The following is a 27,902-nucleotide window of genomic DNA, read 5'->3' on the forward strand; positions in this document are numbered from 1 at the left end:
TAAACGGATTGTTGCCTGTAGTCCTTTGCTGATCAGTGTGTTGAAATCCGAGCGTAGAGTTGGTGGGAAGCCCTTTAGGTAGAAAGGCGGCATTTTTTCCTTCTTCTGCAGTTCCTCTTCGACATCAACTGGCAGATCAGCATATTGGTTTTTACTCAGCAAACGGTCGTTTACCTGTACATCACTTGGCTTCAGACGCTTAGCATCCTTTGGACCCTTCTCGGATCTATGGCGGTTTTTACCCATAGCTTGGGTAGGTAGACAACTGCGAATAAAAAATAAAACAAAATCGAAATTAGTCGTAGTAGGTTATTCGTCTATCCACATCGAGTGTTAGATGACGAATTGATCGAATTTCGACCACGGTTCCCCTTTTATACACAGTCAGTTGAAGATATGTGCCTGACTACCTCAAAATCGTCGTCCTTGCGCGAGAAACCCAAGCGAAAGTAAAGAGTTTTCCGCGTTGTTTTCAAATTTCGAGAAAACTTAATATTTGAGTTGTTTGTGGTTATCTCACACTGTTCAAAATATTATCCTAAATTCCTGATCATATTTTTGATGAAATAGTGAAAGAATTATGTTGCTACCATTAATACATATCGAGATATTCACGACTAAGTTCTGCTCATTCTTCCTTATGGCTAATTTTGAAAAGGCACCCCATAGCAAAGTAAGTCGTATTCACGACAAAAACATAGAAAAGAATAACATAAATACAGACACACACAAATAAAAATTTTTTGATCTTGTCGAACTAAGTCGAGTTTTTTTCTACAGTTTTATTATCTTTCTGTAGAAAAACGCAAAAGTTTTAAATGTTGAAGTAGAATTTCGATCTCATAAAAATGTAGAAGTAAGGCACATGTAAAAAATGCTTAAAGATGAGTTATATCTACTCAACGGTAAGTTATATTTACTCTACAGTTGTGTCGTATTGTTTTAGGTTGATACGGTTTACTTAATTTAAGCTTATTGAACGAAACTCTCGCTGTTGGGTGGTTTTACTCTTTGTATTTTGACAACAATGGAAAGAGTGAATGAAAGAAAAGATTCAAAAGAACTCAAAATTAAGATATTAGAAGTCAAGTAATAGGTAGTTATTATTTTCCGTATACTAATCAATACCCAGTGAGTTTCATCGGTCCGATCATCGGCCACATTATCGACCGGATCGTAGTGCGGCAAACCTACAATCGCATCGACATTATCGGGCCGATGTCGCCCCGATAGCAAGGCCACAACAGTCGAACCAACTGTCGCGGTCCTTGTTTTGATATCTTCTTCACACCTTTACACTAGCGAAACACAGTGTAAACGTCAAAGCTTCGGGCTCGATTCGTAATTTACAGGGTAGAAATGATCACCAAATTAAATCATATTAGTTAAATCAAGCTGTTGTAGTATTGTTTGACCCCTTGCTTACTTACACATTATCACATATTTTCCCGCTAAATCAAGCTGTGCTTTTTCTCTCCAGCATTCAGTGTTAAGCGTATCCTCACCGTGTTCACATCGTTTGTTCATAATAAATATAAGTTGTTTAAAATAAAAGTAAGAAACAAAACATGGTGTCAGAAGTAGTCGCGTGCTTCTGAGAATATTTTTCGGCGTCATTGAGTGAAATCGCGGAAAAAAATCAGTAAACTTTCTCTTTCGACGAGAAAAGATGGCGTAGTGTCGGCAGCCATCTTGTAAAAAAAGTGAAAACTGAACTTTAAAATTTTGTGAAGTGGTTATCCTCATCAATATGGATCCAAATCAATTCCGAATGTTCTTGGAACATCAGACAAATTTAGTTACGCAACTAATGAGTGCTATAACAACGTCAGCACAAAGCAGAAATCAACCGGAGCTTCAACCAAAGCCCATAAATGTTCCTGTTCCGCAGCCTTCACCGTTAGCAGTTGAAGGTGATATGGCAGAAAATTTTGAGTTTTTCGAGAAGAGATGGGATAATTATTCGAAAGCTATTGCCATGGATAAATGGCCCGCTACGGAGAACGCTAGAAAAGTCAACTATCTACTGTCTGTGATAGGAGAGCAAGCAAGGAAGAAGTACTTCAACTTCGAGTTGTCTCCAGCAGAGCAAATGGATCTACGAGCAGCGCTAACAGCGATAAAGGCCAAGGTGATAGTCAAAAGAAACGTGATAGTTGACCGCCTCGATTTTTTTTCCGCCGTGCAATTGGTTGAAGAGTCCATAGACGATTTTAATTCTAGACTCAAACTGCTAGGGAAGGTAGCGATGCTTGGGGATATGGAAAAAGAATTGATCACGTACAAGATCGTAACCGCTAACAAGTGGCCGCAATTGAGAACCAAAATGCTTACTATTCCGGAAATTGATCTGGAGAAAGCCATCGATCTGTGCCGTGCCGAACAAATTGCAACTAAATGTTCTTTCGATCTTGGAGTATCGTCACCGTCAGATGTAAATAAAGTCAGCAAAAGCGCCGGATACCTAAAGAACAAATCACTTCGTTGCAAATTCTGCGGTGACATTCATGAATTTGCAAAAAGAAACTGTCCAGCATTCGGTAAACGTTGTCATCGCTGCAAAAGAAAGAACCATTTCGAAAAAGTGTGCAAGGCAACGGGAAACGCAAAAAACCGGAAGTCGAGTCGCATTAAAGAAGTAAAGGAAAACGATGAATTCGAGGAGGATTCCGAAAGTGATTCTTCATCAGAAGAAGAGGAATATGAAATAGGAAAAATCTACGATAATTCTTCTACCGGGGGAAGTGTTTTGGCAGAACTGAACTTGAAGTTCAATGATAAGTGGAGAAAAGTGATTTGCGAACTTGATACAGGGGCAAACACTAGTCTGATAGGACATGATTATCTTATCAAATTGTCAGGTCAGAAGAATCCACCATTGCTTCCATCGAAGTTACAACTGCAAAGCTTTGGTGGTAACCCCATCAAGGTACTGGGTCAAGTAAAAATACCATGTCGACGGTTGGAGAAGAGATTCCTACTGATGCTTCGAGTTGTGGATGTAGATCATCGTCCATTGCTTTCCGCCAGAGCTTCTTGTGAACTTGGTCTAGTGAAGTTTTGTAATGCAGTTAGCTTCGGAGAACCAATGACATCGACGAAATCAAGCCAGAGCACAGAACAACTGTTCAATATCTATCGCGTAAAGGCTAAAGAGATTATCGACAGTCACCAACTGCTGTTTTCTGGTTACGGGAAATTTCCCGGCACAGTTTCTTTGGAAGTAGACGACTGCATCATTCCATCGATTCAAACACCTCGACGAGTGCCCATCGCATTGCGAAGCAAACTAAAAAAAGAGTTGGATAAGCTTGAACAAGAAAGAATCATTGTCAAGGAAACTAAACACACCGAGTGGGTTAGCAATATAGTTATTGTCCAGCGGGGAGGACCCGGTTCCAAATTTCGTATCTGCTTGGATCCCGTTTTGCTCAATAAAGCATTTGTGGCAGGTTTCTTTCATTAACGAAGAAGTCCAGTTCCCGTCTTGGTTACTGAATGAATGTCTAATTTATTTTCTGCATTTTGGTTTTTATAAAATGTACAAATTTTCTCTGTGTACGTGTAAGTTTGACGAGAAGTCTTGAGACTTGACAATTACATATATCGAACAAGTTTTGGTAATGATTATATGGAGAAGGCTAGTGTTTAATAAACAATTGAAGTTATTTATTTTCCTTCGCGCGAGGCGGAAAATCCACGCCAGCGGCGCAATGGTTTAAAGTGTTTATATTCATTGCGTTACTTTGCTTGTGCGCTGTAAGCAGTTCAAGTGTTTAAGATAGGAGGACCGTTTTTGGTACCGAGCATAATTTCGGCTGTATCGGTCCAACTCATAAAATATTTAAAGTTTATGATTTGTAAAGTGCCGATGCATCAAATCATAAAGCTGTATGTGCTACGATGTATGGCTGATTTCCGTACAAAGTATTCCCAAGAAGACGTTTACAATGTAACTACATTGTGTCGAAATGAAATGAAATGAAATGTACTATTGCAATTGTTCTGAGTGTTTAACGTGGAAAACGTGGTGGTTTTGTAATTCCGCCACACATTAAAGCGTCCCAACCTACAGTTTATTACGTTGGACGAAGTACTACCCGAGTTAGGCAAGGCAAGAGTATTCACCACCATAGATACGAAAAAAGGGTTCTGGCACGTTGTGTTGGATGAGGCTTCCAGTAAACTCACCACATTCTGGACACCTTTTGGACGATACCGTTGGATACGCCTTCCATTTGGTGTCGCACCTGCTCCTGAAATCTTCCAAATCAAGTTGCAAGAGGTGATTCAAGACTTAAAAGGTGTCGAATGTATTGCAGATGATTTGCTCGTTTATGGAGCCGGTGATACGTTGGAGCAAGCATTGATGGATCACAACATTTGCTTGGAGAAACTACTATGTCGTTTGGAGCTCAATAATGTCAAATTGAATATTGCGAAACTAAAGTTATGTGAACGTTCAGTGAAGTTTTATGGTCATATTCTCACCGATGAAGGTCTGAAGCCAGATGAAAACAAAATTGCGGCAATACGTGATTTCCCACGACCACTAAACCACAAAGAAGTACATAGATTTGAGGGAATGGTAACATATTTAGGCCGTTTCATCAGTAACCTCAGTGCCAGTTTGACTAATCTACGCAAATTGATTCTAAAATCAGTTCCATGGCAATGGTCATCTATCGAAGAAGAAGAGTTCAATAGAGTGAAATCCATAGTTTCGAATATTAAAACACTGCGATACTATGATGTCAACGAACCATTAACTATCGAGTGTGATGCAAGTAGCATTGGACTTGGAGTTGTAGTGTACCAGAAGAATGGAATAGTCGGGTACGCGTCCAGAACACTTACAGTTACTGAAAAAAATTATGCGCAAATCGAGAAGGAGCTACTAGCGATACTATTTGCGTGCATCAGATTTGACCAATTAATAGTGGGTAACCCGAAAGCGACAGTGAGAACTGATCATAAGCCTCTCATTAGTGTGTTTAACAAACCTCTCCTCTCAGCACCTCGTCGGTTGCAACACATGTTGCTAAATCTGCAGCGGTACAATCTTTCAATCGAGTTCGTTACCGGCAAGGAGAATGTTGTTGCTGACGCGTTGTCACGAGCTCCACTTCGAACCTCAGATACACAAGACGAATATAAGAAGCTTGACATCTTCACTATTTTCGAGGATATCCAAGGATTAAAACTCACCAACTTCTTGAGTGTGTCTAGTTCGAAATTAAACGAAATAATGAGAGAAACTGAAAGAGACCAACATATGCAACTAATCATCAAGTACATTCAACATGGGTGGCCTAAAACCGTCGACCAGGCTCCGGACATAGCGAAGCTATACTTCAACTATCGGAATGAGCTGTCTACTCAGGACTCACTGGTTTTTCGCAACGATCGCATCGTTGTACCTCATTCTCTGCGCAGAATGTTGATTGATTGCTGTCATGCAAGCCATAACGGCATCGAAGCTACTTTGCGACTCGCTAGAGCTAACCTTTTTTGGCCAGGTATGACATCGCAGATAAAGAACGTCGTGAAAGAGTGCTCAGTTTGCGCAAAATTTTCACCATCTCAACAGAATCCACCAATGAAAAGCCACGAAATACCGGTGCACCCCTTTCAGCTGATATCAATGGACGTCTTTTTTGCAGAACAAAGAGGTAAAAAGAGTAAATTTTTGATCAGCGTCGATCATTACTCCGATTACTTTGAAGTGAATTTTCTAAAGGACTTGAGCCCCGACTCAGTTATCAACGCTTGCAAAGAAAACTTCTACCTCAAAGAGTAATAACTGATAATGGGACAAATTTTGTCAATAATAAGATGGTTATTTTTTCGAAAGAGTGGGACTTCGAGCACGTTACATCAGCGTCACATCATCAGCAATGCACTGGAAAAGCTGAAGCAGCAGTGAAAATAGCGAAACAACTCATGAAGAAAGCAGAAGAAAGTGGCAACGATTTTTGGTTCTCGTTGTTGCACTGGAGAAATATCCCCAATAACATTGGATCCAGTCCAGCATCTCGGTTGTTGTCTCGCTTCACAAGATGCAGTGTTCCAACAGCTGCAACTAATTTGGTACCAAAGGTAGAAGAAGATGTACCAACTAAAATAGAGGCAAATCGTAAGCGCACAAAGCTAAACTACGACAGAAAAGCACGAGCATTACCTGAGCTACAGATTGGTTCTCCTGTCTACGTGCAATTGAATCCGGAAACATCCAAAATATGGTCAAAAGGGAGAATCACCAACCGTTTCAATGAGCGCTCGTATACAGTGAATGTATGTGGAAATGATTATCGTCGCTCACTGGTTCACTTGAAGCCGCGTAAGGAACCTAATACGCTGCCAATCGATCAATCGTCATCCTGCTCGCAGCATCCACTTAAAGCCCAGGAAGGCACAGGTGGTGTTCCAGATAGGGTAAGGGCTCCCTATTTCATCTCATTTGTAAGGACGTCGCCTTCAAACCCCGATTTAGCCACTAAAATCACTGTAACTATTTCATATTACTGCTTCATTCGACTTGCTCCACGTTGAAAATTGATTCACATTTCTTGAAAATTCAACTAATATTTTATAAAACAGCTAAAAACACTAATGATGTTTTCACTACTCTGCTCCTAATTTCATCTCAATGGATTTTTATCCATCCTATCGTTGATCTTTTATTCATCCTATAAATTAGCAATGGCGACAGCAATCAAAACAAAATATTCCACTATTACACTCTCACCCGCATTCGCATGGCTGCCAGATGGCTGACTAAACGCTGCCAGCTGGAAAAATATGGCTTGCAGACATTCTGGTGACCGACTGCCTTACCGCTGCCAGATATACAACTCAAACGATACAACCGTACCCACTAGGATTTTTCCACATTATATTGGGGCAATGACTTACGGAGATCTAAAGAACTATCTTTTAACATCATTTAATTAGTGAAACAGATAGAACAGATATAGACTTTCTATGCAAAGTAATACATATTTTCTATGAAAATACCTGGCATCTCAGTACACAGCCGATGAAATACACACACACTTCACAGCGTTATGTTGGCGTATAGCGGAATGAAACCAGTGCTACTAGATTTGCCACAATGGTTATTTCAATAGTATTTAACACGCTCTTTCTGGTAATATTCGAAGCCGAAACAGTTTTATTGAAATATTAATATCAATAATAAAGGGTGATTTTTTAAGAGCTTGAGAACTTTTTTAAACAATAAAACGCATAAAATTTGCAAAATCTCATCGGTTCTTTATTTTAAACGTTAGATTGGTACATGACATTTACCTTTTGAAGATAATTTCATTTAAATGTTGACCGCGGCTGCGTCTTAGGTGGTCCATTCGGAAAGTCCAATTTTGGGCAACTTTTTCGAGCATTTCGGCCGGAATAGCCCGAATTTCTTCGGAAATGTTGTCTTCCAAAGCTGGAATAGTTACTGGCTTATTTCTGTAGACTTTAGACTTGACGTAGCCCCACAAAAAATAGTCTAAAGGCGTCAAATCGCATGATCTTGGTGGCCAACTTACCGGTCCATTTCTTGAGATGAATTGTTCTCCGAAGTTTTCCCTCAAAATGGCCATAGAATCGCGAGCTGTGTGGCATGTAGCGCCATCTTGTTGAAACCACATGTCAACCAAGTTCAGTTCTTCCATTTTTGGCAACAAAAAGTTTGTTAGCATCGAACGATAGCGATCGCCATTCACTGTAACGTTGCGTCCAACAGCATCTTTGAAAAAATACGGTCCAATGATTCCACCAGCGTACAAACCACACCAAACAGTGCATTTTTCGGGATGCATGGGCAGTTCTTGAACGGCTTCTGGTTGCTCTTCACTCCAAATGCGGCAATTTTGCTTATTTACGTAGCCATTCAACCAGAAATGAGCCTCATCGCTGAACAAAATTTGTCGATAAAAAAGCGGATTTTCCGAATGGACCACCTAAGACGCAGCCGCGGTCAACATTTAAATGAAATTATCTTCAAAAAGTAAATGTCATGTACCAATCTAACGTTTAAAATAAAGAACCGATGAGATTTTGCAAATTTTATGCGTTTTATTGTTTAAAAAAGTTCTCAAGCTCTTAAAAAATCACCCTTTATAATTAAACTAATGTCACGGATACCAAAAACATACTTTTTGATGATAATTTGAAGAAGATAAACAATTTTTGTTTTGTAACATTATGAAATAACTTGGCAACTTTGCGAAACCAAATGAGATGAAAACAAAGCGCAATCAAGTGAACGAAGTGAAAAACTTTCATCTCATATTTTTGAAGACTTTTATTGCTTGTCGGGTAAATTTTGAAGTTTTTAATTGTTAACTAAACAAGTGGCAAGTGGACATAACTATATATGAAGTCATCCAGCATTCAATGGTAGTGTAATTGTGCGAAATAGTGATCATGTTTTGAGAGGAATCGATTAGTAGATATTCAAAAACATGACAAACTGTAAATCTTGAGACGAAAATGTGTCCTAAATTGAAAAGTGAGTTTATTTTATATGAAAAAAACGATCACCGAAGAATTTAAAACCATTTCTTTCAATAGGAAAGTGTGACAATAGCTTTTCAAATCATTTTAAAACATTTCACAGTTTGCTTCCGATAGGTTGTAAAATATTATTCATGTTCAAAGTGATGAGGTGAAGGGATGAGATGGAAATAGGAGCTCAGATGAAATAGGGAGCCGTTGCCCTATTTCACCTGGAGAAGTTCCTGCACGAAGAGAGCTGTTAAATCGCGAAGCTCATACGATACCCGATGTTTCAGACTTGACAGCTGAAATTAGTAGACTGCCAACAATACCGAACGCTGCTACACCGTCGCCGTTGCCGAGTGGGCTAGAAGGGAATAATTCTGTTACACCGACAAAAGTAGACCGACCCAGAATACCAAAAAACTTCAAGATTTTGATTTGCACTTTTAGAATAAGGTTTTTATAGAGAGGGGAAGATGTTGTAGTATTGTTTGACCCCTTGCTTACTTACACATTATCACATATTTTCCCGCTAAATCAAGCTGTGCTTTTTCTCTTCAGCATTCAGTGTTAAGCGTATCCTCACCGTGTTCACATCGTTTGTTCATAATAAATATAAGTTGTTTAAAATAAAAGTAAGAAACAAAACACAAGCCGACAGGTGTTTTAGTAATAATAGCATCCCGATCGGTAAGTAATAACAAGTTTTTAATAGCAAGCAATTCCCGTAATATATTTTCATATCAAACTGGACAAAAACAAACAACAAATTCCAACAAGCATCATACGTAAACAGTCTCAGTTTGATATAATTCTGTTCTGATCCTCTGATCGGGATTCAGCAGGAGCCATCATCAATTCAATGAGGCAAATACTTCATCACCCAAGTCATTGTCATTGGCGTCTAACACACACCTCTCTGGGCACGCTGGTTTCGTCGGAGGTGACATTGCTGTGTTCACCCTGACCCCTTCGTCAACCATTCGACCGATTCGCGGTGGGGTGGCAAGTGGTTTACCTGGCTGCTTAGGCAGGACACTCCAGAAAGCCAGCCGACGAGCAGACCTGAATAAGGTAAGCTCTAATAACTCTCATGACCTCGAGTCGTTTATTATTCCGATGGCTGTCATTAATTCCCAGTCGACTCACGTTGCAAACGTCGAAAGTCAAACTGAACTACTTCCGGTTATATTCTTCAAGCTGGTGGATGCGGAGTCGTCCCGTTCGAAGAATGAGCAAAGGTATTACAGCGAGTACTAATTAATTATGTTATTAATCTGGGAACGTTAGAAATTAAGATGGCAAAAATTACTACAAGAACCGCTGGAAGTTTTAAACCATTGATTAATTGAATGTCATTCTATTTGGACCATAATTAAAATGGTATTAAATTAGCTCAAATTTCTGAAAGCCAGCAATTAAATATAATTTATCTAATAAATAGTAATGTTTTACCTTGAACAAAAAAATTGACAATAGTATGACTTTACTTACATCGTTTTGAGTGCTACGAACGTGTGAACAATGCACAAGTAAAATGACCCGGTTAACTAACACCAATTGTCGTGTGATGATGACATGCAGACACAAGACGGCTTGAATCGATTGAACGATTTGTTTGGCAGAGATAAACAGACGTGGTCGGTCATACCCTATGACAAGTCCTTCGATCTGGCGGGGGGGTTCTACCTCTTTGAGTTCACAGTGCTTTAGCCGCAGCTCACAAAGTGACAATTTCCGTACATTATCGTGCGCTCCTATCAAATTACTGTTTATGGCGATTGCGTCCGGTTTGATGTGACACTATAGTTTCCAGCTTCATTAAATATTGAAAATAATTATGCCATTCAAGGCAAGCAGACCGTTCACTTGAAGTTTGTTGTCACAGATCTGACAACGATTGAATCTGCGAGGTCCCGTTGTCTGTGGATGAGTATAGTTCAAATTGCATTACTCGTTTCTGTACTAATGAGCTTGAATTAATGACTTTACCGGAAGTACTTCGTGGTATGCCCGGAGAGTCCTTTGCGTTTGAACGCTGAATTGTTTGCTGTTCGGCATACTTTTATAAGTACATCGATGAAAATTTTGCTCGCCGAACTTTTTTCATCTTCTTATTCTTAGTTGGGTAGCGTATTTTGGTACGAGTTTATACCATCGACTGGTAGAGTGGGAATCTACGAACAACTATTATTCAAGGTGACCATGGAAGCGAGCCACAATTGGCAACCAAAAAATCGCCTACCCTCCCACTGCCCCTTCCGTTATTTTACCCTTGATGTAAACAAACTATTTATCACATTTTTTTCTACGCGGATACATTTTATTTTCGGACCTTCATTGGAAGGTTTCTTCTTAGAATGTTATTATTGTTCACTAACCTATGTAAACATTTTATTATAAAACCTTTGAATAACTCATAGTTCTGGTTTTGAAATTTTCCAAAAATCCACGATAAAAAGTTTTCCGGCGTGTTTTAGTATTGGTAATACTACCCTTTCAAATTGGCAGTGATGCCATACATTATTAGAAAAACAAACCTAGCAATTCACTAAAAATGGTTTTATTTTCTATTAGTCGCACATTGATATAGTTATAATTACGGATCAAAACTACTTTCGTACGTCACCATCAAAAACTTCAATATTTTTAAAATATCGATAACATTTCCCTTATTTCCATTTCAAACATTGTTTCCCCTCCATGTTTTCCGCAACTGTGTTGTCTTATTTACCGTCGCAATGGAATGCAAAAAATAAACAAGCATTTTAAGTATTGCAATCTTTTCAAAATGTCTCGTCCCTTTAAGAAAAGGAAAGCAGCGCCCTTTCGCGAAAATCAATAGAAAAATAGATGAAACACGTTGATAGAGTGCGTTTTGGGTAGTGAGCATGTGCGGGACACAACAGTTCAAGCAGTGGAAGAACTGCCAGAAGTACCGGTTCAAAACAATACCACGGAATTTAGGAACTGCGCTGGATCCAATAGCTTGGTATCAATAGGTAAAGTTCTGAAATATATTCGTTAATGTATGAATTTACAGCTTTAAAATTGTCTGATAAATCTTTTCAGAGCAAATAGCCGATTTGTCATCAAGCCCTCTCGTGCAACCGGAAGTGCCACTTGACTGTTCTCTGGGTGAGGTTGCCTTCTTACCCGAAAACGGTGAGTTTGTCGACAAAATGGAAAATGTAGAATTTGTTGGTTTGTTTTTTTTTCTTCTGAATATGGGAGCTTCATACTCAAAAAAATATATATATAAAAAGCCATTCCATCAGAGTTTCTTCCACGAGACTTGATTTTTACAAAGTTTTAAACCTCACTGAATAACTTGGTACGATACAATAGTATTAAAATTATACTTCTGATTTCGTGTTACAAAAATATCTACAGTCCCTAGCGATGTGATCAGTTACTTTTGTTGTGAAAAAAGAGTGCACACAAACAATCCGTGACATAGCTTCAAAACCAAACACGCTCGGTTTCAAACTAGTCGAAGGAAACGTACATTTTGATAAAAACTCCACTATAGAAGCACAAGCATCTTTACATAGGTGTAAAGCAGAAACATGCCTTAATGTTGTTTGTAAATTCCAGTAATCATACTGATTACATTTTTACTAGTGTTGTGAGACTGTTATTTGGACAGAATTATACTTAATAAACTTATTATTTTTTTCGAAAATGATGTCCTGAAAACTATATTGCAAAAAAATATTTCTAGTCGAATTAATAAATAATTACGAAAAAATGAAAACAGCATACAAGTGTTACTATACTTAATCCATCAATGTTACAGATTCCTTTTTATTTTGTAGTGTAAGAAAAAATGGCAAGAATCATGAGAAGGTAATCAGTAACTTATCTTCTTTGGCACAATCATTATATTCTTTTGGTCACATGATTGCAATTTGTTAACTCCACAATGAGCACGAAGATGAGATAAGTCCACTCTGTTCTGATCAATGTTTACATTTTTTTTCTTACAACTGTATTCCTTTCAGCACACAAATGTTATTATTTTAACCCTCTCTACTCACAACCACTATTATGATATAAAAAAGTATTATTTCACCAATACTTTTACATTTATTTTCTCTGGCTTCTCTCTACGGTCACCATAAATAGATTTTGTATCCAAGCTTCAATTAGTGATTGAGCTTTGTCGTGATGTAAAATTACTGATCTAAGCATAGTCTCATAGTCTAGTTGTTTTTCTACTTTAAAGAAGTTAATTGATTTGAAAAGATGGCAGCGTAATGGTCTTACTAATCGAAAGCCATTCGTAGTGTACGAAAACTGTATGTTAAGCAGATAAAGTGTATAATTTTTGTTTAATTCAGAATTTTTACATCAATTTCATTTTTCCTTTCTCACACCTACGGCACTCAGTATTCAATCTTTTTGGAAGACCCTCTATGCTGTTGGGCAACAGGGAAATGACTTTTTGTTTAATGTTTAATTAATGAGCCAGCAAAATCATGATGCAGCAAAGCTACGTGGGTCTCACGATTGCTTGTATTTATTTAGCCCTGAACTTATCATGATTTCGTTCAAAAAAATTTGCAGCGAAAATTGGAAGCTCCGTATATAATCATTATGCATTGCACAGTGGGAAAAAATTGACCAAAAACGCGACGATTTTTTGGAGGTATGACATAGCTGACCACAAAGCACTTTTTTGGTGTAAAATGGTCAGTAAAATCGATTCCATGTGACCGCACGAAACACTACCATGTTCATTTTACCCCAAGTTCCCTTTTTACACTGCTTTGTATTCAAGTTTAACTATATAACATAAAATCAAAGAACTTGCAGAAAAGCGAATAGAGTTGTGATTGATTCAATGACCGCACGAAACCGTTTTACCCCAATTTATTTCGTAAGTCGTATCACACTGTCAGCAGAAGACACTGATGAGTGGTGATGAAGAAATAAAGAAATAATCATCTGTGCAAAAAAACGAAAGAATGAGAACATATTTTTTTCACTTTAATTTTATAATGTGGAACACATTTTTGTTTTCTATATAGGGGTGCAAATTAGAAACTCAAGAAAAATACACGTAGAAATCAGGTCAGGTTTGGTAGAAATGTGGTCAGGTTTTGAACAATTACAGCTCAGTCAATTTTGTATCAATTATTAATATTATGTCACCATTTGAATGGAAACATTTCTACGTATTGATTTGAATGTTCATAGCCATGTATTTTTAATTGTATATCATTTAAATGTTGATTAATAGCTAGCAGTGTCCTTTTTTGTCTGCAAAAAATCTCCGGCATACTGGATTTCCCTGCCATAGTCGACGGTTCTGAAGGAGTAAGCGATATATCAAAGGAAAAGCATTGCTCTGATTGGTCAATCGATGCGAAAGCGAAGCTGTTGGAAGCACGCGAATCTACAAATAGAAGCGAAATTATAGCTAACGTTTCAGTCTTATGCGTAGCTTCCCGGTGGATGTTGTCGACCCGCATCGGCCCGATCATCGGGCCGATTATCGGACCGATTGAGCACGATATAGGGCCGATTGTAGCGCTTCGATCGGCCCGTCATCGGACGATTCTGCACCATTTGCATCAATCGCGTCGACCTAAAAAAGCTTTATGTTTACATTATGTATCGCTAGAGAAACAGAGCGAAGGAATATCAAACAAGGCATTTTCGAGCCGACGTCTCCCCGATAGGGTGTGAAAGAGTGTTAAAATTCTTTTGATTCCATCATAGAGGCTTTAACCTTAAGGTCATTCGCCTCTTAGGGCCAGAAAGACTCTGGCCCTATGTTCGGGGTTGGAAATCCAACCCCGATATATCTCATCACCTGAGTATTGGATATCCGCTCTCTGCTTTGGTATATCTTCACTCTTTTGTTCTACCGATACACTATGTAAGCTCGAAACGCAATCAAAAGCTTTCGTGCACGATGCGTCCGATGTTCGAATTTACTGGGTTACTAGATGTAGGTTGTTGCTAGACAGCAAGACAAAATGTGCCATAAAACGATTTGAAGCTTTAATTGGTATGCTCTGATCTGGTGTCATGCAAGATTGGATGAAATCCCATGTTATGTCGTTTCGCCTGAGAAATTGACAACTACACCAGGGTAAATTTTGAGTGCATAAGTCCAATTTCTAATTTATATAAGATAAACTCGATTGATAATGAGAAATATTTTATCGCTTCAACCGAAATCGCAAAATGGTAGTAATGGTTGAGAAACGCTATAAAAATAACTGCTTGCATACAGAACTTGAACACAAGCTTGGCGAAGAGAAGCTTAAATATCGGTATCCGTATCGTGCTATAATTGCTTACATTTGGACTATTGGTGTAATTTAGTCGGCTACAAAACAAATACAAATCACGACAAATAAAGTCTACATTCTGGGTTCGCGTGTTCGGTTTTGGTTCCTAACAAAGTTCAATCTAAGCTGACTCTCGTGCATTTGCGAATTCAAAAATGTGACGATTGATTGAACTGTTTGATTGTAGATCATTAGAAATTTTGGTTGCCTTGTTCCACATCAATGGCTCGAACAACCCCATGGGGCTAATCCTTGTAGTTTTGAAATAATTTTTCAAATCAACGTACATTGATCACTACATTAGATTGTTACTGCGAAAATGTTCAAAGAGTTGCTTAAGTCAATGGGTATTCTCAACAAAATGTTAGTATAATATAGCCCATCTGTTTTATCAGTAATCGATTCGACCAGACTCCTTTCAGGATTCAGGAAAATTTTACCTCAAAACTGTGCAAAATGAGCAAAATAATTTAAAAAGTTGCACTCGTTTTTCTCAGAGACCGCTCATCTAATTTTAACAAGCTTAGGTTCAAATTTCATCCGGATACCGCCCACATAAACCAATGAGAGTTTCTCTTTGTTTACTTTCTCTTCTGTTAATAACTCCCTAAGTTTCACGTTTATTTACTTAAAATTGTATCAGACAACGATACTTTCAGTTCCGCTGCAAACTCTCATATTATCAAACTTGGGCGAATTCAATTTCGTTGTTTGCGAATTGCTTTAGGCTGCATGCATTTGACACATACAATGAGTCTTAAAGTTCTGGCGGGAGTTCTTCCATTGAAAGATCGTTTTTGGGAGCTTTCATCACGACTGCTAATAAGATGTGAGGTACTGAATCCCCTGGTTATTAATAACTTCGAAAAACTAGTTATGCTTCAATCTCAAACAAGATTCATGACAGTATACTTTAAACATATGTCACAGGAAATCGACCCTTTAAGATATATTCCTATCCGTGTCAGCCTGACTCAACTGTTCCTGACTCATCTTTATTTTTCGACACATCCATGCAGCGCGAAGTGCTTGGAATCCCGGAACACCTACGCTCGATGGAAATCCCAAAAATATTTACAAGTAAGTTCAGGCATATTGACTCTGAGAAAATATTTTACACGGACGGATCACGAATTGAAGAGGCTACTGGGTTTGAAATGTTCAACAATAATGTTTCGGCTTCATCTAGGCTTCAAGAACCTGTATCTGTTTATATAGAAGAGCAGCAGTTCATTATAGCTTGAGTGTAATCGTCACATTATCTCCAAACCATTATTTACTCTTCCCAGATAGTCTGAGAGCAAACGCTACTGGCAAAAAATGAACCGTTTTTCTTTGGCAAAATAAAACAGTGTCTGAACGACATTTTGAATAATAATTATCAAATCACAATAGTTTGAGTTCCGGCTCATTGCTCCATTTCAGGCAATGAATGAGCCGATATTTTAGCCAAACGTGGTGCTATTGAGGATGAAATTTATGAGAGACCGATTGCTTTCAACGAATTCTATAGCGCGTCTTGCCAAAGAACACTTACCAGATGGCAAGCTTCTTGGGATAAAGATTATCTGGGATGCACTCAATTATTCCAAAAATATCGACAAAGGCATGGTTCAGGGGATTGGATGTGAGTAGGGACTTCATTCGTGTGATGTCCAGACTCATGTCCAATCACTACATGTTAGATGCACATCTCCTTCGAATTGGACTTTCCGAAACTAATCATTGTGCTTGTGGCGAAGGCTATCGCGATATTGATCATGTCGGAAGCGCTGGCCGACCTGGACTCTTATGGGAAATTTTTGACAAGTGAACGTACCCGCCGACTCCAACTAATCCGGGAAGCCGAACACAATTTTACAAGGCCGAATTTTCGGAAATAACGACGCCTTTTGACGAAGGAATAGAAACAGGAGTTAGTAATGTAAGTATTCCAGAATTCTCAAAAACTTCTTCGCTTCACAGACAAAATGTGACTGAAATTTTGGTCTATTGCCAAAATTTCAACCGCATGAAAAGCCCGGCCAAAATGAAAGAAATTCACCAAAATTTAATAACCTCCTCTTTCGACGTAATCCTTGGAACTGAAAGCAGCTGGGATGAAAGTGTAAGAAGCGAAGAAGTATTTGGAAATAATTTTAACGTATTTCGGCACGACCGAAATTTATCTCTCTGTCAGAAAAAATCTGGAGGTGGAGTCCTTATAGCCATTAACTCTTGCTTTACTTCTGAAGAAATTATTACTCCTAAATATAAAGAATTTGAGCATGTATGGGCCAAAGTCTCAATATTGGGAGAAGAACATATTTACTGCTCTGTCTACTTCCCACCCGAAAATGCGAACAAATTCTCTTTTGAATTATTCTTTCAATCTTTAGACACAATTATTTCGAATATGGAACCTGAAGTAAAGCTTCATATTTTTGGCGACTTCAATCAACGTAATGCGGACTTCATTTCTGACATTGAAAATGAATCAATCTTACTTCCAGTCGTAGGAGAAAACGAAACATTGCACTACTTTTTCGACAAAATTTCTAATTTTGGCCTACATCAAGTAAACTCCGTAAAAAATCAACAAAACGCATATTTAGACCTTCTTTTCACAAATTGCACAGAAGACTTTTGTGTGAATGCATCAAACCTGCCATTATGGAAAAATGAAGCATTTCACACCGCAATTGAATATTCATTATTTACACACAATGCATCCCTTCCCTACGACTTGGAATATGAGGAAGTGCCGGAATACAATAAAATTGACTTTGAAGTAGTCAAGTGTAGACTAAGTATAATAAATTGGCGGAACATACTGAGTACAGAAGGAAATGTCGACGTCGAAGTAAACAAATTTTATCACATTATAAACAAAATATTAGCCGAAACTTTGCCTATGAAAAGAAGAAGAAAAAATCATAACAGCAAATTACCTGTATGGTTCAATTCACAACTAAAACATTTGAAAAATAGGAAACAAAAAGCACACAAAACTTACAAACAAGAAAAAAGTGACGCTCATCTTCAAAATTACTTAAATCTATGCAATCAACTTAAAATAGCCATTAACACAGCACATGAAGAATATAACCGCAAAATTGAAAACGAAGTAAAGACTTGCCCTAAGAACTTTTTTAACTACACAAAAACTAAACTAAAAAGCAACAATTTTCCATCTCAAATGCACCTCGACGAACATGTAGGGAAAAATACTACAGAAATCTGCAATCACTTTGCAAATTTTTTCCAAGAAGTATATACATCTTATTCAGAAACTGACCGTGACCGTGAATACTTCTCTTTCATACCTGCATTTTCCAACTCCATCTCTGTAAACTATCTATCAGAACATGACATTTCGACAGCACTGAAAAACTTAGACGCCTCAAAAGGGCCTGGACCTGACAGTATACCACCAATATTTTTAAAAAATCTTGCTGAAGAACTTACACTACCACTACAACTACTTTTTAACCTATCACTTAATAAATGTACTTTTCCTAAAGCATGGAAATCTTCCTTTCTTGTACCAATATTTAAATCTGGTGCAAAATCTAACATTCGGAACTACCGTGGAATAGCCATTATCTCATGCATTCCAAAATTATTTGAAAAAATTGTAAATGAAAAACTTTTCCATCAACTTAAAAATGTAATAACAAACAAACAACATGGCTTTTTTAAAGGCCGCTCAACTACAACAAATCTCTTAGAATTTATGACATTCACTCTGAATGCAATGGACGCCGGAAACTACGTAGAAACTCTTTACACTGACTTTAGCAAAGCCTTCGACCGTATTGACATACCATTACTTCTACACAAACTACAAAAATATGGCATAAAACATACTCTTCTGGAATGGCTCAAATCATACTTAACGAATCGTGTACAGGTAGTCCGCTTCCAAAACATTCTGTCTGAACCAATTAATGTAACTTCTGGCGTACCTCATGGTTCTCACTTAGGGCCTCTCCTTTTCATTTTACATATAAACGACATTTCCTTCATACTCAAAAATCTGTGCTTATATATGCAGACGACATGAAACTCTTCATGGAAATTAAAAATATTAACGACGTTGTAATATTCCAGAACGAAATCAATCTATTCCACATTTGGTGCTGCAAAAGTCTACTCCAACTCAATGTAAAAAAATGTAACTCAATAACTTTCAGTAGGAAAAATGAAACTATACCTATAAACATACATCTAGGAAATCAACTTGTAGAAAAATGTAAAATTGTAAGAGATTTAGGCGTAATCTTAGACTCCAAGCTCACTTTTGTGGAACACTACAATACCATAATCAATAAAGCTAATAGCATGCTGGGCTTTATTAAACGCTTCAGTCATAACTTTCAGGACCCATACACAATTAAATTATTATACACTACATATGTCAGACCTATTTTGGAATATTGCAGCCTAGTATGGAATCCATACAATATTATTCACGAAGAACGCATCGAATCTATTCAAAAACAATTTCTTTTATATGCACTTCGTAAATTAAACTGGACAGCATTTCCTCTACCATCATATGAAGCACGCTGCATGCTCATCAATATTCAAACACTTAAAGAACGCCGCGACTTTGCAATGCTTTATTTTATCAGCGACATTATTTCTCAACGCATTCAATCAGCTCCATTATTATCGCAATTAAATTTTTATATACCTAGCCGTCAATTACGTTCCAGGAAATTATTTTTAGAAAAACAAGCTAGAACAAATTATGCAAAATTCAGTCCAGTCAATCGAATGATGCGCCATTACAATCAATACTGCGAACATCTTGACCTTACTATGTCTAAAAATCAAATCAAATCTCAGCTTTGTCGTAGAAATAATGCGTAGTATGTAAGTGAACATTGTAAACAATTTATATGTAGTCTACATTTGCTTGACGAAATAAATAAATAAGTTTGGACATGCGTGGAGTATCGTGATGTCAGATCTTAACTAATAAATTCCTTGCGTACCCAAGATAAACTATCCAATGTTCTAGTTCGCGACATTCTTGCTTGTCGAGATCTTCCTTACATGAAACTTCCCTATCATTTTATTAAGTCCATTGAAGTTCCAATTTAAATTTTATTTTATGTTTAGACCCTTTTCTCTTCCATGAGTTCAACCAATAGCCAACTATATGACATTGAGAAAAAGTGATCAACTGATACAAACAAATCTAAATAATTATAAGTTCACTAGCTGGCCCGTCGAACTTTGTCTCGCCTGAAATTATTTTTTTAAATTTGTGTTTTCGGACAGCAGAGTTGTCAAACGTTAATGTTTCTTTCCATTATTTTACTGATTACTTGGCTTACAATAAACGAATTACGACAAATTCATATCCAACATCATGAATTATTGTGGATATGTTCAATGCTTTTGTTACGCAAAAACTAAACAAATGCACCAATTGCCATCTCATCCTTCGAGTGAGTGTATTGAACAGAGATTGTATATCTCTCTGAAACTAAACTGGTCGTAGTATGACCGTGAAAATTGGCGACTGCGTTACTCCATCATTCATCGTGAGCTCTGGCATTCCTCAGGGAAGCCATCTAGGACTATTCATATTTCTGCTATATCTAAATGATCTAAATTTCGCATGCAATGCATGAAGCTATCATTCGCCTACGATTTCAAGCTGTTTCATCTCATCAAATATCTGAAAGACTCAAACTTCTTGCAGTCACAGTTGGATGTATTTTTTAACTGGTGCAACGTCAACAGAATGGTTATAAACGCCTTCAAATGTTTCGTTATCTCCTTCTCTCGTAAACGAACCACGATCATGTATGATTACACTATTTCGCAAGCTGTACTAAAACGGGAGACATCAAATAAGGATCTAGGAGTGTTATTGGATTCAAAACTTAGTTTCAAAGATCACATAGAATCTCTAAAGCATTAAAGATGCTAGGATTCATCTTTCGCATCTCAAAAAATTTCAATAACATATACTGCCTGAAATCGTTATATTGCGCTCTAGTTCGTTCTACACTGGAGTATGCTGTTGTTGTTTGGGCACCATATTACCAAACTGATAAGCTGCGCATTGAAACTGTTCAGCGCAAGTTCATTCGTTTTGCTTTGCGTCGCCTGCCCTGGAGAGATCCATTTAATCTTCCAAGCTACGAAAATCGTTGTAGGCTCATACACTTCGATTTGCTATCTGTCCGCCGTGATACACAAAAAGCTGTTTTCGTCGCGGACCACATTCAATGTCGAATTGATAGTGCAGATCTCCTACAACAGCTAAGTTTTGACATTCTTCGGCGTAATTTGCGGTTTAATCCCTTTCTCAGAATTCCTCGTGCTAGAACTAACTATGGCTTCAATGAACCGTTTTCGAGTATGTGCCGCGTATTCAATACTTGCTCTGATGAATTTGATTTCAATTTATCTCGTAACACCATTAAAACCCGTTATCTCCGAATATTTTCCCGCTAGTTTTATTTACATAATTAGACGATATGAATAGTTGTTAGTTAGCTTTGTAGTTTAAATAAGGGTAACTAAAGATTTCGTTATGTATCATTTGGTCAAATGTTATCTGTTGATACAAAAGATGAGAAGGTTTTATGCCGGCTGGAGAAGGAGAACCGAAATTTCAGCTCCAGCAAGCTTTTCCCTTGCTCCTAAATAAACAAATAAACAAATTAACAGATGGATGAAAAAGAGATGACCAAGATAAATACTTTAAATTGACCCCACAAATTTCCAAAAGCAGCCCCCGGGGATGGTTGTTTGTCATTGAATGTTAAGACTTATTTGTACTGAAGACGTTTAAAGATTTAATAGCAAATCCTTAGGGATTATCGAAAGTAATAAACTTATTTTGAACGGTTGTCCATAACTTGCTTTACCGCTAGTGATATTATTTAGTCGTGTTTGATGAATGTTCGTAGCAGGATAATGACAGGATCAATTTTCGATTAACGAAATAGCGATAAAATGAAAAATACTTGGACATTCGAAAGTTCAAATTACCCTTTTATTAAATATTGTGTCCATTAACTTTGACATGAACGCTGGATTCGTTCAAGAATTGTATCAAAAGGTCTCTCATTCGTCGAGCCACCACATCGTTTTTCTTAGTATTCAGTCCTGAGAATCAATATTCTGTTCTAGCGGAGTGAACATGAGGAGTGATTATACCAGTATTCTTCTTATCGTTAAAGCCAATGTATAAAACAGCAGATCTCAAAACTAATGGTTCTTCCATGCCACGATTTCTCCTTCAGATATGATATTCACGATTCCCATATGGTAATTCGTCAAATAATCCAAAGTTCGGAAAATGAAATGATTTGACTTAAGCAGCTTACAAATGTCATGAATACCATCCGTTTTGAAGTGAAACCACTCTTGAAAACTCACCCGAATCGGCTGAACAAACTTCAGCATGCTAAATGCAAGGAAAATATTTTCATCTGAACTCATTATTTCAACAGCAGAATCCTATCATTGATACGTAAAAAAATCGTTACATAATTTTATTTGTTCAACTCACGCCCACGATGGCCAACATAATTCATCTAACTACATCTACTGGTAAATGACATTAGAACTTGTGCTTCTGTTTACGGTATAGCTAAAACAGTCATTTGGAAAGTAATGATTTTGATACCCTATTAAGCACGTGTTTCCAAATGACGAATCAATCATGCATGTAAAATCTCCACCCAAATCTACTCGTTGCGCGCCAAAAGATTCTTTAACGATCTAGTATTCCTTTCTTCGACGGCCAAACACTTATGCAACTCGTTATGCGCCAAACACCTATCAATGATCTAGCAATCATTGGCGACTTTTTCAGTGGAAAATTCCATTGTCCATACAAAATAACTTTATTGGTTTTTCCCACTTTTCCGGTAAGTTTTCCTAATTTTTTTGATGTACGAACCCGGTGAGGGTAAAAACTGATCAAACAAAAAAAAAGCATCTCAATCCGTCCATCCGTTCTTACGTGATGCGATTACAAAGAATGATCTCTGCATTTTTATATATATATATAGATAGATAGATGTACAAAATAAATGTATTTTATTTAACGTAGTTTATAATAGCAAATCGCTTGATAAAAACAGTGTTTAGATTGAATAATTGAATTTTAGACTAATGAATACCAACATACTAAAAGATGATTTTTTTGAGGTTAGGATTTTCATGCATTAGTATTTGCTCAGATTTTTTGAGGTTATGATTTTCATGCATTATTATTTGCTCAGTATGCTCTGACATTTCATCATGAATAGACTTACTAACGAGCAACGCTTGCAAATCAGTGAATGGGCCCTAGAAAAGTTGGCAGAAAATCCGCTTTTTTATCGACAAATTTTGTTCAGCGATGAGGCTCATTTCTGGTTGAATGGCTACGTAAATAAGCAAAATTGCCGCATTTGGAGTGAAGAGCAACCAGAAGCCGTTCAAGAACTGCCCATGCATCCCGAAAAATGCACTGTTTGGTGTGGTTTGTACGCTGGTGGAATCATTGGACCGTATTTTTTCAAAGATGCTGTTGGACGCAACGTTACAGTGAATGGCGATCGCTATCGTTCGATGCTAACAAACTTTTTGTTGCCAAAAATGGAAGAACTGAACTTGGTTGACATGTGGTTTCAACAAGATGGCGCTACATGCCACACAGCTCGCGATTCTATGGCCATTTTGAGGGAAAACTTCGGAGAACAATTCATCTCAAGAAATGGACCGGTAAGTTGGCCACCAAGATCATGCGATTTGACGCCTTTAGACTATTTTTTGTGGGGCTACGTCAAGTCTAAAGTCTACAGAAATAAGCCAGTAACTATTCCAGCTTTGGAAGACAACATTTCCGAAGAAATTCGGGCTATTCCGGCCGAAATGCTCGAAAAAGTTGCCCAAAATTGGACTTTCCGATAGGACCACCTAAGACGCAGCCGCGGTCAACATTTAAATGAAATTATCTTCAAAAAGTAAATGTCATGTACCAATCTAACGTTTAAAATAAAGAATCGATGAGATTTTCAAATTTTATGCGTTTTATTGTTTAAAAAAGTTCTCAAGCTCTTAAAAAATCACCCTGTAATATGATATTCGAAATGTATTAGGTCTAAAGTACTATGTATTGTGGATGCCACGGCGAAGAAAAACTTATGTATATTACCTATGAAATAAACGTATTTATGGAAAAAAATGATGTGTTGATCGGGGATTGATATCTTGTTTAGAGAAAATCAACAAGGATGTTATTCTGATTTCTGGAGCGGACATCAAGCAAAACTTTCATTCAGAGTTTGTATTATAAAAGTTAGTTAATATTGATATGGTAACAAAAAGAGGAACAAGCTGGTTTAACGGGCTGCTGTGGATATTGTTTACAGTGCTGTCAATACCGTCATTTGCCATTATATTATTCATATAGCAAAACCAACAAAACCAGTCATCATGTTTGATATAACGATGTGGACATGATATGATACCTCCCTCCAGCACATTCGCAAGACCTTTCAGAGTAGTTTGAGTTGAATAAATACTCGGTAGGCTTGACAAGCAAGAAATTAATCGTCGTCTAACTCTAGGTATCCTTCGTTTTGTGTAATACCCGCTGTCGTCCGGTTATCAATTACCCAGCATAGATGATGGATAGACCACCAGACCGTTCGTCAACATTTGAACTGATGTATAATATCAAAATGATTTCAGATCACGCATGCAAATGGAAACCGTATAACCTGTGAAATATTACCAATCTCACGAACCTCGCTGGCTCCGTTGCGAACGCCATTTCCCATCCCAGGATTCGTATTATTCAAGCAAACATGTTACATAACATCATCGTCCATTTCCACTTCCACCGGACTGATTCCTGATACACAAATCGGCTCGGACCAGCTGGTGCCAGCTGGGGATGCGGACCTGAAATCTGGTTCGTCCTGGTAGCACTTAATTACCACTCACTGGTTAATGGGAGAATCCGGCTAACCGTGATCGAAAATTATGTACTCCGGCTGATGACTGAGACAAGGGTTAGAGCAGCTGATCCCGTCACGTTTCGCTCATCATCAGCCGGTCGGACGGAGCAATCTCGTGAAAAGAAGAAGAAGTAAAAAACGAACGATCTGATCGAAACGTGATGATTAGGTTTCCCCTTTTCTTTTTTTTTGCTTCGATGATACAACTTTGGCGAATATGTTTTTCAATCCCACCGCCACGCCGGCCATGGAACCATTTCTGCTGCTCAGTGGATGAGAATTTCCACGATTTATCCAACCAAACCGAACCGGCCGGCCACACATGCCGTGTTCAACAATAGGGTGGGAAAAGGGAAATAACACAATGGTTGAACATGCCTACTAAAAGTAAAAAGTGGAACTCCCGACCATCATGCAGAGGAACGGCGAATGGCCTACATTACCGCGTACTTAGCATCGCTTGGATGGGAAATGTATTTCACTTTGAAGTTGGCAAATGAAGTGCGGCCAGATGTGGATCCTAGGGGAAGGGGGGGTTAGTTTCCATGAAGAGTATGCCAGCAGGATTGAGTGAGATGTACTATTGTTCGGATACCGACTGATGTAAGTAATCCTGAGGGCAATGAAACTTATTCTTCTTGGAATTTGTTTGACAATGGAATCGGATGTATCGGTAAAGCATTTCCGTACGGTGAGCCCATGATTAATGGAAAGTTCGGCTGCGATTACCATTACAATCATCCGTCTTGGGCCTAAGGGAAGCCATATTCACTTTGTTTGCCCAGTTCGGTTGTATGTTCGTCGAAATAGTTGGAGAACCGCAGTCAAACAGAGACATAGACGAGTTTATTCGCATCCGAAAAGCAAAAGGCGATTGATTTGTTGTATTTTCTGGGATTTGCGACGTTATCTATAGTAAATTTTCAGATAATTGAGTATGCATCTCTTCGATTAAATCCGTTAGTTGCACTCAAATCAAAGCGAAGCATTGATATCACATCTATTAACATTCGAATCTTAATTTTCTGTCTTCTTTGATATCAAATTCAATTAAATTAGTAGTAAAATAATGACACAACTTATGTAGGAGAAGATGAAGTAAAACGCATCCTCAGGACAAAACGCTGTTGAAATTTCATTAATTTGTGAGTTATTGTGCTAAGAGTGACACTTCTTTTGTTACTCTCAGGACAATGGATTAAATCCAATTTCGTGTTTTAATTTTACACTGCTTCTTGATGGGAAAAATACCGTTCAATCTTGGCTTGAAAGATGTTATGGGGCCTCCGCTCCATCAGAAACAACAATAAAACGTTGGTTGGCTGACTTCAAACGTGGTCGTAGAGACACACATAAAAAATAACAAAATGGTTTTGAATGATCGAAACGTGAAGTTTCGTGAGTTAGCTGATATCGTAAAGATATCATAAGAACGTGTTAGCTTTATATTGCATGAGCATTTGACTAGGAGAAGGCTCTGTTCAAAATGGGTACCGCGTTTGCTCACTGTTGACCAAAAACGAGAACGTGTTGATGGTTCTGAGCAGTGGTTGGCCATGTTTGAACGTAACAAACCGAAATTTTCGTGTCGATATGTGACAATGGATGAAATATGGGTTCACTCCGGAATCAAAACGATTGTCATCTGAGTGGGCAACAACAGGTGAACCTCGTCCAAATCGACTGGAAAGGTTACGGCCTTGGTATTTTGGGATGTCCGTGGTGTAATATTTATCGACTATCTTGAGAAAAGAAATACTATTAACAGTGAATATTATATAGCGTTATTAAAGCGTTTGAAGGCTGAATTGCATAGAGACGACCGCATATGGCAAAGAAAATTTTTTTGTACCATTAAGACAACGCACCGTGTCATAAGTCAATCAAAACAATGATGATGATGATGATGATGATGATGATGATGGTTCCGCTTCATACCCCTACAAAGGTGTGAGCTGGACCGTTTATCTAAATGATAATAAATATTGCATCACATATTTTAACCAGTTAACTAAATATAAAACGATCTGGTTAATCCAGCAGGTATAGATTCTCCTTCTAAAGTGCAACTGAAAACAAGAAAACATTCAAATATTTCCTATTTACTATCTAGGGTTATTCAAGAAAACTTCCTACCCGGGAAGATCCTTGAACAAATCAGGAATCGAACCCGAATCGTCAGTATCAGACAGTAATTCACCTGGCCCTTCTCGCCGGACCAGGTCATCGCTACAAACATCAGCTACGATGGAGTAACGAGACTGCGGAAACTACATGAATTAAACTTTGAATTGCTATCTCATTCATCGCATTCGCCAGATTAGGCTCCCAGCGACTACTGGCTGTTCGCAAACCTGTAAGAAACTTTGTAAGAATGAAGAGGTTATCGCTGAAACTGAGGACTATTTTGAGGCAAAAGATAAATCGTTCTACTTCTAGTGGTATTGAAATGTTAGAGCGGCGCTGGAATGATTGCGTTGCTCTTGATGGAGATTACGTATAACTAAGTTAATTTTGAACAAGAAAATCGTATTTTCTTTGTTAGGGCTGGGACTTTTTAGCCCATGTGTTAGCTCTTGTTGACGATTAAATGTGATGCTTTTTATGGTTTTTTTTACAAGTATAATGCATTTACGCACAGAGTGTGGGACTCTCCACAGGACTACCATTGTATAATTGGAACTACCCACTAAAACACCTTGGATCTCCAACCCTACACTCCCGGAACTACCTCTAGGTATTACTTCGGGATGGAAGGCTATCGGTGCTCAAAGCACCCTTCCCGGACTTATGCATCGTCATGGACGTCTGCGTCGTTCTCTCCTACTTTTGGGCCATTTTCAATCGACTTTGAGCCACTCGTTTCGCTACAGGGGATGATGAGCAGTCCAATAGGCATCATGCACGCCACCACGCAAGCTGCGTCTCCAGATACCGTACGGTACGCACTGATCACACGAAGACACATTAGTCTGTACATGCTCTCCAGCAATTTTTCGTTGTGTTTCACCCGAAGTGCCGACGCCCATACCGGGCTGCCGTACCTGAAGATCGAAATTGCCACTCCTGCGTTTTCTAGAACGCACCGGCGAGCTATTAGGCATCTTCGCGAGAGCCATTGAAG

General features: G+C 38.1%; 2 protein-coding genes across 2 annotated transcripts in view; one reads left to right on the plus strand and one right to left on the minus strand.

Annotated features, from left to right (window-relative positions):
- LOC131439242 (uncharacterized) overlaps positions 1 to 27,902 on the minus strand; it is a 684,657-nt gene that overhangs the window by 609,548 nt on the left and 47,207 nt on the right. The window lies entirely within an intron of this gene.
- On the plus strand, positions 1,751 to 27,900 carry LOC131425874 (uncharacterized). Its single transcript, XM_058588130.1, has 4 exons — positions 1,751 to 3,448; positions 4,076 to 5,519; positions 5,855 to 6,435; positions 27,652 to 27,900. Exons 1-4 carry the CDS (start codon positions 1,751 to 1,753, stop codon positions 27,898 to 27,900), a joined length of 3,972 nt encoding a protein of 1,323 aa, XP_058444113.1.

The sequence above is a fragment of the Malaya genurostris genome, chromosome 1 (genome assembly GCF_030247185.1).
Source record: "Malaya genurostris strain Urasoe2022 chromosome 1, Malgen_1.1, whole genome shotgun sequence".
Taxonomy (NCBI): domain Eukaryota; kingdom Metazoa; phylum Arthropoda; class Insecta; order Diptera; family Culicidae; genus Malaya; species Malaya genurostris.